This window comes from Carcharodon carcharias, chromosome 16 (assembly GCF_017639515.1).
Source record: "Carcharodon carcharias isolate sCarCar2 chromosome 16, sCarCar2.pri, whole genome shotgun sequence".
Lineage (NCBI taxonomy): Eukaryota > Metazoa > Chordata > Chondrichthyes > Lamniformes > Lamnidae > Carcharodon > Carcharodon carcharias.
In genome coordinates, this window is record NC_054482.1 from 8148373 (window position 1) to 8165286 (window position 16914).

General features: G+C 38.3%; 1 protein-coding gene across 3 annotated transcripts in view; it reads right to left on the minus strand.

Moving 5' to 3' along the window:
• Positions 1-16914, minus strand: part of kif14 (kinesin family member 14) — a 93566-nt gene that overhangs the window by 35929 nt on the left and 40723 nt on the right. For 2 of the 3 annotated variants that reach the window (XM_041208949.1, XM_041208948.1), the window contains 5 exons: positions 11767-11914; positions 10632-10781; positions 8439-8580; positions 6384-6477; positions 4148-4289 (listed from right to left, as the gene is read on the minus strand). In XM_041208949.1, coding sequence (XP_041064883.1) covers positions 4148-4289; positions 6384-6477; positions 8439-8580; positions 10632-10781; positions 11767-11914 — 676 coding nt within the window. The remainder of the gene's footprint in view (positions 1-4147; positions 4290-6383; positions 6478-8438; positions 8581-10631; positions 10782-11766; positions 11915-16914) is intronic. The other variant, XM_041208951.1, reaches the window with a different exon arrangement.

Genomic DNA, 16914 nt, shown 5'->3' on the forward strand with positions numbered 1-16914 from the left:
GGGTGTCCGCCCACACAGATAGGGGAGATCTCAGAGCCAATCATCTGACAGATGTAGTTGACTGTCCCCCTTGACAGTCGGAGCCTCCTTCGACACTGCACCTCAGTCATATTGAGGCAGCTGCTTCGCCACCTGCATACCCTGGCAGCAGGATAGTGGTGTCTTCTGCGGCCCCTTCCACCTTGGACAACCTCTTGGCCCTGCGCCCCTTGTGCCTGCGCCTGGCCTCCCAAAGGTGGCTCCCCTGGAGCTGATGTCCACTCCTGGCCTCTTCCTTATTCTATCCCTCCCTTCCTCCTCAGAGGAGCTGCCTCCAGTGGAGATGTCAGAACCCATACCCCCAGGCTAAATGGAGACCTCCGGAAAGCTGCAGGTCTGATAAAGATTACTGTCTGTAGACTGCTGAGCTGAAGCTTCAAAGTACAGAGAAAGCTACTGGAAATCGATCTGAACTGCTAACAATCACACAGGCAAGTTTAAAACACTTTCTGCATTAAATACTTCAGATAAAACATTAACAACCACTCTTGAGCCCACATATCCTGCCCATGGATGAGGTTTGTTAAAAAATCAGTTACCCACCTGCCCTTTGGGCCCGTGCACCGAGGTAAAGATCACACGGGATCCTCAAAATCGGCTTCAATTGCCGAGTTAAGGGCCTTAACAAGGCCTTTAATTAATGGCGGGTGCGAGTCGCGCTTCATAGCGCCTGCCCACCTAAGTATCACGATGCCGCGCGCTGACATCAGGACCCTCGCCCGACGTCAGCGCGGGACATTTTAAGCACTGATGTGCGGGCTCCACCACCCACACGTCAGCCATAAAATTCTGCCCCATGTCTTTGTTCAAAAAAAAAGTCGTAAGGATAAGCCCAGCAATTACAGACCAGTCCGTTTAACATTGGTGGTGGGGGAGCTTTTAGAAACAATTATTCAGGATAGAATTAATAGTCATATGGAAAAATGTGGATTGATTAGGAAGAGCCAGTATGGATTTCTTAAGGGAAAATCATGTTTAACTAACTTGGAGTTTTTTGAAGAGGTAACAGGGAGGGTTGATGAGGGTAAAGCTGTTGATGTGGTGTACATGGACTTTCAAAAGGCATTCGGTACAGTGCTGCACAACAGACTTGTAAGAAAAGTTATAGCTCATGGAATAAAAGAGACAATAGCAACGTGGTTACAAAATTGGCTGAGTAATAGGAAAAAATGAGTAATGGTTAATGAAGATTTTTCAGACTGGAAGAAGTTTTGTGGTGGAGTTCCCCAGGGGTTGGTTTTGGAGCCCTTGCTTTTCATGATATATATTGATGATCTAGATCTTGGTGTGAAGGGGACAATTTCAAAGTTTGTGGATACAAAACTTGGAAGCATTGTAAACTGCGAGGACGACAGTGAAGAACTTCAAAAGGACATACACAAGTTGGTGGAGTGGGCAGATGAAGTTCAATGCAGAGAAGCAAGAGGTGATTCATTTTAGAAGGAAGAACATGGAGGGACAATATAAAATAACGGGTACAATTCTGAAGGGTGTGCAGGAGCAGAAGGACCTGGGTGGATATGTGCATAATGCTTTAAAGGTGGCAGGACAGGTGGAGAGAGCAGTTAATAAAGCAAACAGTATCCTAGGCTTTATTAATAAAAACAAAAATACCTGGAAAAACTCAGCAAAGTACTGGTGAAGAGTCAAACGTACTTGAAACGTTAACTGTGTTCCTCTCCGCAGATGCTGTCAGACCTGCTGAGTTTTTCCAGGTATTTTTGTATTTGTTTCGGATTTCCAGCATCCATAGTTTTTTGCTTTTATTAATAAGGACATAGGGTACAAGAGCAAGGAGGTTATGCTGAACTAGTATAGGCCACTAGTTAGACCTCAGTTGGAGTATTAAGTACAGTTCTGGATGCCACACTTAGGAAGGATGTGAACACATTGGAGAGAGTGCAGAAGAGGTTTACAAAAATTGCTCCAGGGGTGAGAAACTTCAGTTATGAAAATAGATTGGAGAAGTTGGGACTGTTCTCCTTGGAGAGGAGAAGGCTAACAGGAGAGTTGACAGAGGTGTTCAAAATCACAAGGGGACTGGACAGAGTAGATAGAGAGAAACTGTTACCACTCATTGAAGGATCAAAAACGTGAGGGCACAGATCTAAAATGATTTGCGAATGAAACAAATGCACGTGAGAAAAAACTTCACACAGCGAGTGGTTCGGGTCTAGAATGCACTGCCTGGAAGTGTGGTAGATACAGGTTCAATCGAGGCATTCAACAGGGTATTAGATGATTATTTAAATAGAAACAATGTACAGGATTACAGGGAAAAGGCAAGAGAATGGCACTGAGTCATAATGATCATTCAGAATGGCCTCCTTCTGCATCATAACAATTCTGTGATTTTGTGACATAACCAAGCCTTAAAGCTAATGTGATGATCATCTGCATACTCTTTTCACCCTATACTGGAGAATGACAAACTGAAGAATGACAAAAAAAGGAGGAACTTTGCTGTGCAATTTTCTCATGGGGGCTAAACTATCAGCTTGCAAATTTAAAACCAAATGTGTTAAATAATTGCCTGGGCACAAGATAGAACATGTTTAACTTTAAAATCCTCTATTCAAACAGGGCTTTCAGAGGGAAAAAAAAGGAAAATTACTGTTGAGCTAAATATGTCAATACAAAATTAACTAGTAAATGTGAAGCAGGACAGAGAAACAGGCAGCATTTTAAACCTTGCGAAAAGACATGTGTATGAAGTCATTTTGCAACAAAATTCTACTATGTCTTTCTGTAAATCTTACAAGCCCAAACATTTTGCAGTATACAAAACATGTCGAAGATCTGAAAAGCCCATGTCATCACCTTTTGATTAAACCTCAATTGAAAAAAACTGATTGCAGTGTCCGATATTGAGGCCAGGCTAATGGTAATGACGTCTGAATTGGCTTTATCAGAACATGTCCAGATTCCTCTTTTATGGCTCATGAATTTCCATGACATGTGCAAGGATACAACTTAATTTTCATACCTTAGCTTATCAGGCCTCAACAGGGATGGCAAAAGTCAGGGAAAGAGTCCATATATTCAAATATTGGATAAAAGCTTAGATTAAAAAATAGTATTAGGAAAAAGACTATGCCAAAGGATGAAAATTTAGATAATATTAGTAATAGGCACTTGAAGTGAATACCTGTGAAATAGCAAAATATAAAACATGAAAGAAAATGTATATTATAAGCATAGCAAAAGGCAAATTTGCATTGTTTTATCCTGTATTAATTTGGATCAGTACTTCATAGTAAACATAAATCAAATAAAAAGCCACAAGTCATTTTATCAATTCTCCTTTAAATAAATATTTACTTAAAAGGTAAATTTAGAAAAACATTGGCCATGTATCTTCTAGTCCAATCAAGTAGAGAATGCTTCCAAAAGAAACTTCTGCATTTGATTCCAACCAACTATTTCCATAACTGCCATCCAGAATAGGCAAATTGTCAAAAACAATATGGTAGAACTAAAAATAAACAAAGGGCCAGAAAACACAAACAGTAATTTTTTTTTTTAAATAGGACAGAAAAAAAACTGGAGTAACAAGGAAAAAGAAAAAGAAAAATAGAAAAGCTTAAAATAAAAGAGGGAAAGAAATATAAAGATATGTAAATAAGTTTTTGTTGCATTTGCAAAAGGAAATTTGATTCTGAGCGTTTCCAAATTACTTCTGCCCCTCTGTAAAGTGGTACATGCTGTGTTGCAAAAGTAACATATCAAAATTTTCTCCTGTAGGCATTAGGATGTAACAGATGGGATTTTGGAGTAAGCCTTAGAGGAAATGTTAAACAGGGCAGTGGGAAGGCATTTTGTATATTTGAGGCATTTGGCGTTATTATTTTGGCTCCTGGAGAAATCCATAAAATTGATTCTGTAATGGACTGTGGTGAAAAAAAAAAAAATCAGAAATAGTCAGCAGCAGTTAATTATGAAGACCCACCAAGTGGCAAATAGAAATCATAGAAACCATTAGCTTCTTGTTTCCTTCTGCTAATAGGTCCAGGTTAGAGAGAAAAGTTTGTTGTTTGCATATGCGTTAAATAAGACTGAATTGCTGGGGCAGTTATCCTAATCTGTGATAACGAGAACGTAACTTGACCTGATAAAGTTCCCTCATAGCTGCCAACTTGCATTCAAATTTTTCCAAGCTCCAAAATGTGCTGATGCCCAGCTTAGTATTTTTAACCTGCACCTGAATTGGAGTTTGGATGCTTTTATTTTCATTATCGGACTCTTCATGCCTGAAAGAAAAAAAAAATAAATACACAAAAATGTAAGGAATAGCTTAAGGAGAAGACCACGCAGCCCACTGAGCCCGCTCTACCATTCAATATCATGGCTGATCTTGGGCTTCAACTCCATTTTTCTACCTGCTCCCCACATCCCTCAATTCCCCGAGACCAAAACTCTGTCTATCTTACCCTTAAATATAACCAATGATGGCACATCCACAATCCTCTGGGGCAAAGAATTCCAGGGAGTGAAGAAATTTCTCCTTATCTCCGTCCTAAATGATCAGGCCCTTATCCCGAAACTGTGCCCCCTTGTTCTAGATTCTCCAGTAGGGGGAAAACAACCGGTCAGTATCTGCCCTGTCAAGCCCATTCATAATCCTGAAGGTTTCAATGAGATCACCTCTCATTCATCTCAATGCCAGAGACCTAATTTGCTTGGCCTGTCATCATAAGAGAACTGTCTCATCCCAGGGTCCAACCTAGTGAACCTTTGCTGCACTGCCTCCGATGCAAGTATATCTTTCTTTAAATATGGAGACTAAAATTGTACACAGTATTCTAGGGTGTGGTCTCACCAAAGCCCTATATAATTTGTAGCATTACTTCTTTTTTTCTTGTACCCTTGCAATAAAGGCCAGCATGCCATTTGCTTTCCTAATTGCTTGCCATACCAGCACGCCAACTTTTTTGTGTTCCTTGGACCAGTACACCCAAATCTCTCTGAACATCAACATTTACAAGTTTCACGCCTTTTAAAAAATATTATGCTTTTCTATTTTTATGACCAGAGTGAATAATCTCTCAATTCTCCACGCTATACTCCATCTGCCAACTTGTTTCCCACTCATTTAACCTAACTATAACTCTTTGCAGCCTCTTTGCATCCTCCTCACAGCTTGAATTCCCACCTAGCTTTGTATCACCAGCAAATTTAGGTACATTATTCTGTTTGTCTAAGTCATTGATACAGATTGTAAATAGCCAAGGCCCAGCACTGATCCTTGTGGCACTTCAACTTAAAAATGCCCCATTTCTTCCTACTTTCTGCTTCCTGACCATAAGCCAATCCTCCATCCATGCTAATATATCACCCCCAGCTCCATGAGCCTTTATTTTGTGCATTAACCATTTGTGTGGCACCTTATTGAATGTCTTTGGAAAATGGAATGGATTTGGAAATCCAAGTATACATTCTACATATAAAATAAACAAAAATTAATGCCGCACAATCATTGAGCAAAGAAATATATAAAACTGCAACCTCCATACAGGTCAGCAAATTACAACATTTCACTTATAAGTATCCTGGTCTGTTACCATGAACAGCCATTTTTGGATATCAAAATAATTGGTTTGCAGCCAGTGCATCAGGTTGGCACTTCAGAATTTTATGGCACAAAGTAAAATGGTTGATGCTCATTTTTATGAAGCCAAAGTTGAATGGAGGCAAGGTACTTCCCCAACAGACAGTAGGAGGCAAAAAATACATGTGTGTTGCAGTTAGTTTGCAAAGGCCCTCAAAGCAGGCCACCTTAATCAGGTCTGCCTAAATGTCAGCTCATCTAAAACTTTGTTACCTGTCTTTCAACCTGCACAAGGTCCCACTCACTCGTCCACAACTGTCCTCACTAACTCACTTTATTTCCCAACCTTCCAACAACTCAAATTAATATTTTATATACTGATGTCATTCCTAAGGGGTATCTTTGCTCAGTTTCCAGTTAGCAACATTTAAGTTTAATCAACTAAATCTAGGATAGAATTTGAACAATTGCATATATATGAATGAACAAATAAAACAGAGATGATCAACCACAATCTACACAACTGGATGCATCAGAAAAATCCACTGCCAATCATTTTGTACCATGCTTGTTATGTCAAGTGAAATCAAATAAGGCAATAATCTGAAATAAAAACCATCTTGCTCAGAGACTGAACTTCTTAAAAAATTTGTTCATGGGATGGGGGGCATCTCTTGCAAGGCCAGCATTTATTGTCAATCTTTAATTAACCCTTTTGCAAATAATTATAATTGAGAGTCCAGCAATAAGAAGGTTATATCTATTGTATTTGGGAGTTCTTTTTGGTGACGTTAACCTGTTGAAAACCGTGTGCTTTTTCAGGTTGTTGCTAATGGTGTTAGCTTCCTGGATCATCATTGAAAGTTTCATGGAGCTCCAGTATGAATGATCTGAAACAAAAGTTAGGAGATAAGTTACACCAATTCTGATTGCTTTGTAAAATACATAAAGGATGTTTAAATGTTGAACACAGATTGTTCCATAAATAAAGGGTACCAACAAGAGCCACAAGTGGAATAAAAGGTCACACATCTGTTTTTTCTTATATCTGCAAGCTTCTTTTTTCTATATTTGATCAGTATTTTATAAATTTATTTACAATATAACACTGTATTTTGGAAAATATATCAGTGAACAACCTGCAAAGCGTGCTCAGTGTGTACCTGGGTGAAATTTGAAGAGAGGATGCTAATTATCAGAATGGTTCCAAGAGGAGGAGGGAAGCAATATTGGTTTAGCTGAGGAAACAATGAGGAATCAGGATTCACAGCCTAATCAGTAACTTCAACATGCAGGTATTATAATAGCTTCGGCTTGAATGCAGTTGAGAATAATTTTCATACGAACCAGAGTAAGCTATTCAGCCCTTCAAGCTTACTCTCCCAGTCTATTAAATCATGGCTGATTTGTATCTCAAATTCCATTTACCCAACTTTGACCCATATCCCTCACTTAGTAAATATCTGTCCATTTCAGTCTTGAAAATGTCAATGGATCCAGGATCCACAGTATTTTTGGGGAGACCTGCAGATTTCCATCACCCTTTCTGAAAAAGTGCTGTTTCACTACTGAATTATAATTAAGCCAATCTAGTTCTGGATTCCTCCACCAGAGGAAAGGCTACCCTGGATCTACTCTTTGGAATCCTCTATCATTTTAAACACCTTAATTAGATTTTTTCAACCATCTAAAGTCAAGGGAACATAAGCTTAGTTTATGCAACTCGTCTTCACGATTTAACCCCTTCAGCCCCGGTATCATTCTGATGAATCTTCACTCTACACACTCAATCTAACCACCCAGTGGCAAAAACTGAATGCAGTACTCAAGGAGTCTGACAAAGGGTCTGTATAACAGGAGCAAAACTTCCTCTCCTTTCTATTCCAGTCTACCTGAGGTAAACTAACATTTACTAGTCTTATTATTTTTTGTTCTTGTGCTGTAGTTTTTAAGCAGTGTACACTTGGTCACTCTAATCTCTTTGCTCCTCCACAGTCCCCAACTTTCCCACCATTATGAGAATGTTCCAATTCATCCTTTCTTGTATCCAAATTGGATGACCTGATAATTAAACATGCTGAACTCCATCTGCCTGTTTCCCCACATTCTTGTAAAGTGAACGTCCCTTTGTAACTTGCTGCTGCCCTACTTTCAAAATTTGAAATATTTGGATATATCTTACTTTCGGCAATCTGTGGGCTTTAAAGCCCAAGTTACATGTTACCTTATTAAAGGTTACCTTGATTTTATTTCTTGTACTTTTCTAGCCTCAATAGTGCCCTACTGATTAACTTTTCATCTAGATAAGTCACCAGAAACTATTGAACCAAAATATATCTTGCCACAGAAACCCTTGTGTCCACACTGAAGTTAAGTATGTACAATAATGGAAACAATATTGTGTCACCTTTCCAAAGTGTTTGGAGCTGGTGGTGGGGCGCCAAGGAGGGACAGAGCAAGAGTCAAAGAAGGATTTGAAACCAGAGCTCAGAAATTAAATGATACTATGTCAGCCAATTGATTCCACCTTCCCCATCAACATTCACAGTGCCAATTAATAATAACTGTGACTGACAACTGCAGATAAAAACTCAGAGGGAAGCACACTACAAAATTTGGTTTATCTGATTAGAGAAACAACTTGACATTTAGTGCATGTAATAGGGTGAATGATCTGATCTCACATCTCTGTCAGAGTTAACCACTTATTGCGAGAGAGTGTAATAAGATGATTTTCCCTTCAATTTTCCGAGTAGCATACTGGCTGAGAGTAGGAATTCTGAGCATGAAAGAAATTGATCATTCAAACAATTTTTGAAACAGTCACTTAATATTTCAAAAGGCAACACACCTTTACATACGCTGCTCTTTTGAGTCTCTAATCTCTTTTTCCGTTCTTGCTGCATTCTTTCCAAGTCTTTTGTCATCTTTCTCTTCTCAGCCTCCAGTGCATCAAGAAACTTTACATGGCGTATATTATGATCTTCTAGAGCCTGGGGTGGAAGTTGAAAATAGTTAGCTCCAAGAAAAAAAACTCTGGACAGCTAATGCAGATCATTTTCTGGTAAATGACACAAAAATAATACTTTCAATCATTGTGTAATGACAGACATACTTCAATATAAGAATTGACATAATTAATTTGAGCACTCAATGACTCAGCGAAATATCTAATGTGTAGGTGCAGGTGCCAGGTTTAACTGTCAGATTTGGCCTCAGAATCTTAGACAGCATAACTATGAGAAGTGCATGAGTGCAGACATTGGAAAGAGACAGAATTAGGCTGAACTCATGAGATTTTACATTACCTACTAATGTTTACCATCGAGGTTTGCACTGCAATCATATTCCAGCAAGAAGTTTAAGTTTTTGCAAAAGGATGAGGGAAGAGAATTGCCAAAGAAGAGTGAAACTATTCTGTGATAGTATCGATCAATTTTATTCGGACCACACTCAGTGCCAAGAAAAGAAGATTTGATTTAGCTTCCTTATCTTTGGACAAATTTACTTTTCACCACAGCTGAAAGCTGAAGAAGTCGACTGCAATCATAATCCTACTGAAACAGATGGGTTATTGCCAACACAACAAACCCAGAATCAAAGCCCAGTGGTATGCCACCATTTCTGGAACCTTGGTGTTGTTACCCTTGTCACAGATGTTCAATATTAGTAGGTACCTACAGCTTTGGATGAAATGCAAATAACCATGCACATTACCCCAGATCAGGAGGCAATATATAAGGCTTTACTCATTTTCCAGAGTACTTTGACAGCTGGTCGTACTCCAGGCATTGCTGAATGAGGCACATCACAATGCAGCACATATAAAGTTTATATTACAACAGTGATTACACTTTAAAAGTATGCAATCAGATTGTGAAAGGCCCTACGTAAATGCAAATCATTCTTTATAGTAGAGCATAAAGCAAAGATATTTACAATATAACCCAAGGAAACAATCGTGACCCACTTCCCATTCACTTTTGCAGAATCTCTCTGGCCTTCCATTCATGGGGCAAGTGTAAGAAAGGGAAAAAGGGAAAGAAAACTGGATTCATATCTTGGGTGGAGGGAGAGAGATGCATTGGCAAACAGACCACTGGTGGGGATGCAAGAGGTCTGCACCCAATCTAGTGACTTATTGTCTTTTCAGTGTTTTGCCGATATCTTTTAATTCAACTCCAAACCTGATTAAATCCAACCTGGCTGCCACATATTGCAACTCTTGCCACTATCCCACATGTTCTTTAAGCCTTTCACTTCTTCAGTTATGCTCATGACCTCTGTTTCAAACTTCTGTCAATCACTTCACTGGGATAAGTGTTACATCATTCCATTGTTACTGCCTCTGTATTACGTCTATGTGTTATGTAGGTGAAATTAAAAACAAATTCCCATTGCTTTGATCCATGGGTTAACAGCCATCTACAAGAATATGAATTTGCATCAATATTTGTACACATAGGGCAACTGATCCTAAGGTTTATCCCAACAGTCATTCTCTAAAGACACTAATGCTCAATTCAAACTAACTGTTAAAATAAAAATCTGTAAACTGCTCTCTTGTAGTACTGTAGATAAACATGACGGTTCACATTATTTGCTCCTTTCCCTCGCAAAAGTAGATTTAATTGATTCACTTTATGGCCACTGTTGCATTGAAAGAAATGCTTTTTTGACATGCTACATATTCCCAATTAAACTTTAATAACCCAATTTAATTTTGTATTGAAGAACTTATTTACTTGCAGCTGATATCACCCAACCTTTCATACCAGGACTGAAGGTTAAAAAAAAATGTTCATCTAAATGCAAACTATAAATGACATTTCTAAGAATGGAAGGATTAAAAAAAATCAAACCATTATCTACTGATACAAGATCAAAAATAGTTCCAGTTGCAAGCCTGCCAGATTTCTACCACAGATTAATATTTTTTGCCAATGTCAACAAATCTTGATGTGATGGATCAATGTACTAATATTTTTGGAGGTAGGGCTGTAAACTATTGGACCTATTAAATGGTTCCTTGATATTACCATACCTGTCTGGTGGCTAAGGTCTCCAGCTCTAGACGTTTCCTATTCACTGCCACCTCTTGTTCAAGTTGCTTATTTACTTGCATTTCTTGTTGAAGTTGTTTTTTTACATTCTGCAGCTCCTCAATTGCCTTCTTTTTTTGGCTTTCCTTCACCTGAGCCATTACAATGAGAAAAATTGAGGCAATCTCAAATCATACATGCTTTCACCTTCATATAAGCTGCATTTAATGAAACAAAGCAAACAGCAGTCACTCCCAAATACGTAGAAAAAAAATCAAATATAGTAATCTTTTGGCAGTGAATGAGTGCATGAACACTAAGTATCAAGACATGTCTAACTTCCCCACACCACTACACTGCTGCTCCCTCAATAGCTATACTACTTTATAGCAATAAATGTATGACTGTTTTCATGGCTGTAACCACATGAGTCCCACTGAATGTCAAACTACTTAAGCTTCATTTTCAATGTGTCACCCCTTTTTCTACATCTGTAAATAAGATAACTGCCATGTGATCACTTTCACATACATGTTTATTCTGCATAAAGTAATTGACAGAATAACATTGTTATCTAATGTATTACTGAAAAACAAAGTGAAACTACCTATTCTTTTGCGGCCTGAATTATTATTATGTGCTGAAACTGTCCATTTTTGTCAATTAACGTTGTACAATTTGTTAATTACAAACATCCTATTGACAACAAAGTTAAAATGTGTTTTACTGCTATATTAAAAATTGGATACAACTGCCATTAGCATACAGAACACCTAAAATAAATTAAGATTAAATATCAAACAGTGTATTAACATCCCCAGTAAAACTAAAACAATCTAGTCTTTATCATCCTCACACCCCTGGGTCTAGTTGAATACACAGCTCATTACATTTCACAACTCACTTCACGCGCAAAGAAGCAAGGCATTGAACAATGACAAAAAACAAACAAACAAACAGAGGCACAAGTAAGTCATTCAGCACATCTTACAGCCAAGTTCAGGAGGCAATTCTTACTGTGTATTCTTCGCATGAAAAAATTTTTGAAGCTGAACAGGTCAGTAGCAGTTTGTAGGCTGCTGTTAGAAATCAATATCTATAAACAGTAATTCATTAGAATATATAAAAAAAGATTACCAATTCCTTTTCTAGTTCTTTTATTTTATTCTCATACAGTGATTTTTGACAAGATAACTCCTTCTGAGCTATTTGCTTCGCAACTTGGATACCCTGCATCATTTCCTTCTTGGCTTGCAAACGGGCCTCTTCAATTTCGACTTCAAGTCTGCCAAAATAAAAGAAAGAAGAATAAGAAGCCTTCTAAAAACAGAGAGAACCTGGAGGCATGTACTTTTTCCTTGCTGAGATATTAGGTTATAACAGTAACTCCATCCTCATTTCTTTAGATTTCTGTCAATACTTCCATGCATACCAATATTCTTACGAATCTTAGAATTTTACACAGTACAGAAAGTTATTTCAGCCCATTGTGGTTCTGTTCTCTCTAAAAGATCCATCCTTTAAGTGGCATTCCTCTGCCTTTCCTCACACCATTACACTTTTAAAAAATTATTTATCGCCTTTCCTTTCAAAAGCTTTTATGGATCCTGCTTCCACTATTGTTTCTGGTAGAGTATTCCATATTCTACCAATCTTCAGCTTAAAAAAAAATTCTGACCTATCCTCTCCCTAGATTCTTAAATTAATTATTTTAATTTATTTCTTTATTACAGACTCCCCAAACAGCAAAAGTCTTTACCAATTTACCTCATCTAAATCCCTCAGATTTCTGCATTTCTATCCAATCTTTTCTTCTAATGAAAAAAGCCAATATCTGTGGCTGTTTGTTGGCACTAATCTAATGACAGAAGTTGGTAATTGTTTGGGAGGTAGGAAACAGTAAGGATGAAAGGAATATTCTCTGATGGCAGGCAAGTAGTACCTCCTAGGAAGCTGTACACAGGCCTCACTTTTTCAACATACATATTAATGACTTGAAGGAACAGAGCACAGCATATCCAAGTTTGCGAATAAGAAGTTAGGAGAACAGTAAATTGCACAGAAGGAAGCAGGAAATTATAAAACGAACACAGATCAAGCAAATGGGCAAAATTGGCAGATGAAGTTCAATCTGAGAAGTGGGAGGTCATCCACTTCGGATACAAGAATGACAAATCTGAATATTTCCTTTTTGGCAAGAAACTAGGAACTCTAGAGAAGCCAAAGAATTTAGGTATCCACTTACATAAGTCATCAGTAATAAAATTTAGAATAAAAAGCAAAAACAGCAGATGCTGAAATAAAAATGGAAAATGCTGGGAAAGCTCAGCAGGTCTGGCAGCATCTGTGGAGAGGGGAACAAAGTTAATGCTTCGAGTCCAATAAGACTCTTCTTTGGAACTTCTTTGGAGTGAGGTACTTGGTGAAGTCAAGGTTGAGTCCAGAGTTGTTGAACTCAATGTTAAGTGCAGACTAACTTCAGATCATGAACTCTGTCCTCCATTTTGAATTTTCAACTCAAGTGTCAGTCTGTATCTTATTCTCATGCTTTTTGCTTTCAGACAGTGCTGACTCTTTCTCTGCTATTAGCACCTACTCTGGACTGATGCCTTAGTCTTTAATACTATCATTATCAATACTTTTGAATTGCTGAAAATAGGCACATGTTGTCAAAACTTTTTGTCTTATACTCATCAGGACAATTTGCAAAGATACAAAATGTAAAGGGAACAACAATTTATACTGCATAAGATAGGGCATAAAGGGACATTACTTTTTTATCTTGGGCAGCCCATATCTTATGCATGCCCGGTTCTGCACAAGATAAATTGGCCAGGTGGTTGGGCGAGTTTCTACAACCAGTTTTGAGCAAGTTTTCCCACATACACTTAAGGATTCCTTCACATTTGCAAAGACCATACAGGACTTGCATACTGATAACAACGCTATGTCAATGTGCTCGTTGCTAGTCTATTCACCAAAGTAACGCCCAAGGAAGCCATAGACATTTGCACTGCAGCACTATATCATGGTGATCTAGATCTGTTTCCAATGTGTGAATCAGTATTCATTGAGTTTATGAACTCAGCAACTCATGCAGTTGAGTTCAGTTTTAATGACAACATGTATGCCAAATAGATGGTATAGCCATGGAGTCTCCTCTCAGCCCAGCTCCCACAAACATCCTTGTTGGGTTCCATGAGAAACGAGTCTCCGATTGAATGTCACCCAACCTCCCAGCCCTTGCATATTTCCGATACGTGGATGATACATTTGCTATATTTAAATCCACAACTACATATAAGAATTTATTTACACATCTTAATGGGCACTCAAATTCCCCTGTGAAACAGAGTAGTCAAATGAGCTCCCTTTCCTTGATGTGAGAGTTGAAAAATCTGCCAGGAGGTTCTCTACTACCGTCTATCGCAAGCCTACCTTCACTGGTCAATACACATGTTGGGATTCCTACAATTCCACATGCTATAAGATTGGTCTTATTGGCAACCTCGTAAATAAGGCCTGAGCCATCTGCTCACCATGCAAGCTTGATGCTGAAATAGGGTGCAAAGCCATCCTGTGAGATAATGGCTACCCCGATCAGGTCATTGCTCACTGCATACTCATGAATGGGCTGATGGTCCCCACTTCCGATCCCAAAATGTGCCCCGTCTACCTCAGATTACCCTGGAAGAGTAAGATATCGCAAAAATTGAGCAACAAGTGAAGCTAGCCATTTAATGTTGCTACCATGAATTAGCAACACGAGTGGTGTTCATCACTAACAGGATGCTGCTGTCAAGCCAAAAAGATGCTCTGCCGATCATACAAATGTGTAATGCAATTATATGAATTTCAGTGTCGGTGTGACGCTGGGTATATAGGTCGTATGACCCAAAGAAGGGCAGATCGTATCCCTTTGGCTGTTCGCAACAGTCAAGGTACTGACCATACTGTTACGACATGGCAGATGATGTGTGCCAGGCAGATCACGTCCATGAGGGAAACTTGGTCGCACTATCACAACGGTTTTGCAATTTGTATTTATTAAGAGATGTGTGCACCGAATTCAGAAGTAATACGTCCACCAAGACCTTTAGAGATTTTTTAAAAATAAATTAAAATAATTAAAAAGATGTCAAGCACATACACAAGAATACAATTACTACTATAATAACTCCTAAAATTCCTAATTAACCTGACCCGCAGTTGCACTCCCTGTAAGGCAACGGTCCACAATAGATTTTAGATTTAAAACTCAGCAAGTTAACACAACACCCTTGACAATGGAATTCCAAATGGCTTTTCTCCAGCTTCAGTTTCCAGATAGCAGACTTATGCACAAACGCTGGAGGCTTCATTAAGGGTATTTCACACACTCCTGGTTAGATCTTGCATGGCCCTCTCTCCACAAAGCCTTTTATTCTCCTTTATATATGTTGCTCTCTTTTTTAATATGTAAATTTTATTGTTCCATATGCCTTTGAGACTGTATCTTCATCATAATAGAAAATCTTTCATGTTGCCACTATATATGCCAGTAACCTTTGGGAAAAATAAACACATTCCTTAGCCTTATTTATCTGGCTCATTGTAAGCAGACTGATATCCCTTTGAAATCCAAACAATCCCATCATTTATCTAAAAGTGCAAATTCCCTTCACACCTTACACGTTAAGCCAGCATCCACGTTTACTCGTTTGCTTGACTACAAAATGTAATGAAATCACACAGACCCAACTATACTTACTCCCATAAACCTACCTCACAATAAACCTGAAAAATATGCTAGTTCCATGACAGTACCCAACCAGCCCATGCTTGCAGAACTCAAAACAATGTCCAACATTAAATGTGCAATTGGACAATATTTGCGAAACAATCCTGAGTGTGCTAACAATTACACTAATAACCAATTTAAGGTCATCAGTCATGCTCACAATTTGGCTCACTTACACGTGCTCAAAGCTATTTATATTAATACACAGGACCCTGTCCTTTGCAGACAGAAAGAACATGTACAGATATTGTGCCTTTTTCAACTAAATAAAGTAGGTGACAGCCATTCTCTCGTTTATTCCTCAGGGTAATGCCTTGACCAGGGTAATGCTGCCTGGTTTGAATTTAAACAAAGCTTGGCAGTTAACTGTCTTTCATCAGTTAACTAGTGCATTCTCCATGGCAATGGCTCAACCAATCAGCACTCTCTTCTCATGCAGTATAACTTGTTGTTCACTTTACATTTGGTATTCTTGCGAAATGTCCTGATGAGTGCAAGACAAAAAACTTCGGCAGTATGTCTTTTTTCAGCAATACTTAAGTTCTGTACTACCAAACAACTATTTGCACTTTGTGTGCAGGACATCTTTATCATTTAAACACCCCCATTCTCTAACCTATCCTGGATGTTCTATTTTGCTCAACCTGCACCAAACTTCCCCATTTCACAACAGCATAAAACTCATCACATTTCTAACTTTCTCCAGGTATGAAGAAGTCATATTGGACTTGAAATGTTAGCTGTTTCTCTCTCCACATGTGCTGCCAGGCCAGCTGAGATTTTTCATCAAATATGGAACACTGGCCTTTATCTTAAAGGGGCTGGAATTAACAAACAAGAAAGTGATGTTTCTGATGTGGAGAGCCTTAGTCAGTATTGGAGTTCAATTTTAGGCATCACACTTTGGGAAAGATCTAATGGCCTCGGGAATGGTACAGCACAGGTTTACTAGAGTGATACCATTATGGGTTAAATTTTGAGGACATGTTGCATACATTTGCCTGGTTTTACTTAAGTTTAGAAGGTTGAGGGGTGATCTAATTGAGGTGCTTAAAATGATTCAATAGGATAGATACAGAGAAAAGATTTCATCTGGCAGGGGAATCATGACAAAAGAGCACAATCTTAAAATTAGAGTTAGATAATTTACGAGTGAAATCAGGAAGTAGTTTTTCATGCAAATGGTAGAGGAAATGTGGAACACACAAAAATTAAATTTTTGAAAGCAAGATTATTAGGTACAAATATCAAGGGATATGGAACAAAAGTGGGTAACTGGAATTTTGATACAGGTCAGAAAGGATCTAATTGAATGCCTTTTCCATTTATACTTTCTTTACCAATACACTTCATTACTTTTTTCTTTTGAGAACTTCACCAAATTTGCCAAATCACAACTTGCTTAGTAAAACCCATGTTGTTCTTGTTAAGTATTAATTTTATCCAGTATAATGGCCAATTCAAGTTTTTTTACTATTCATGTTAGGCTGACTGGTCTATAGTTA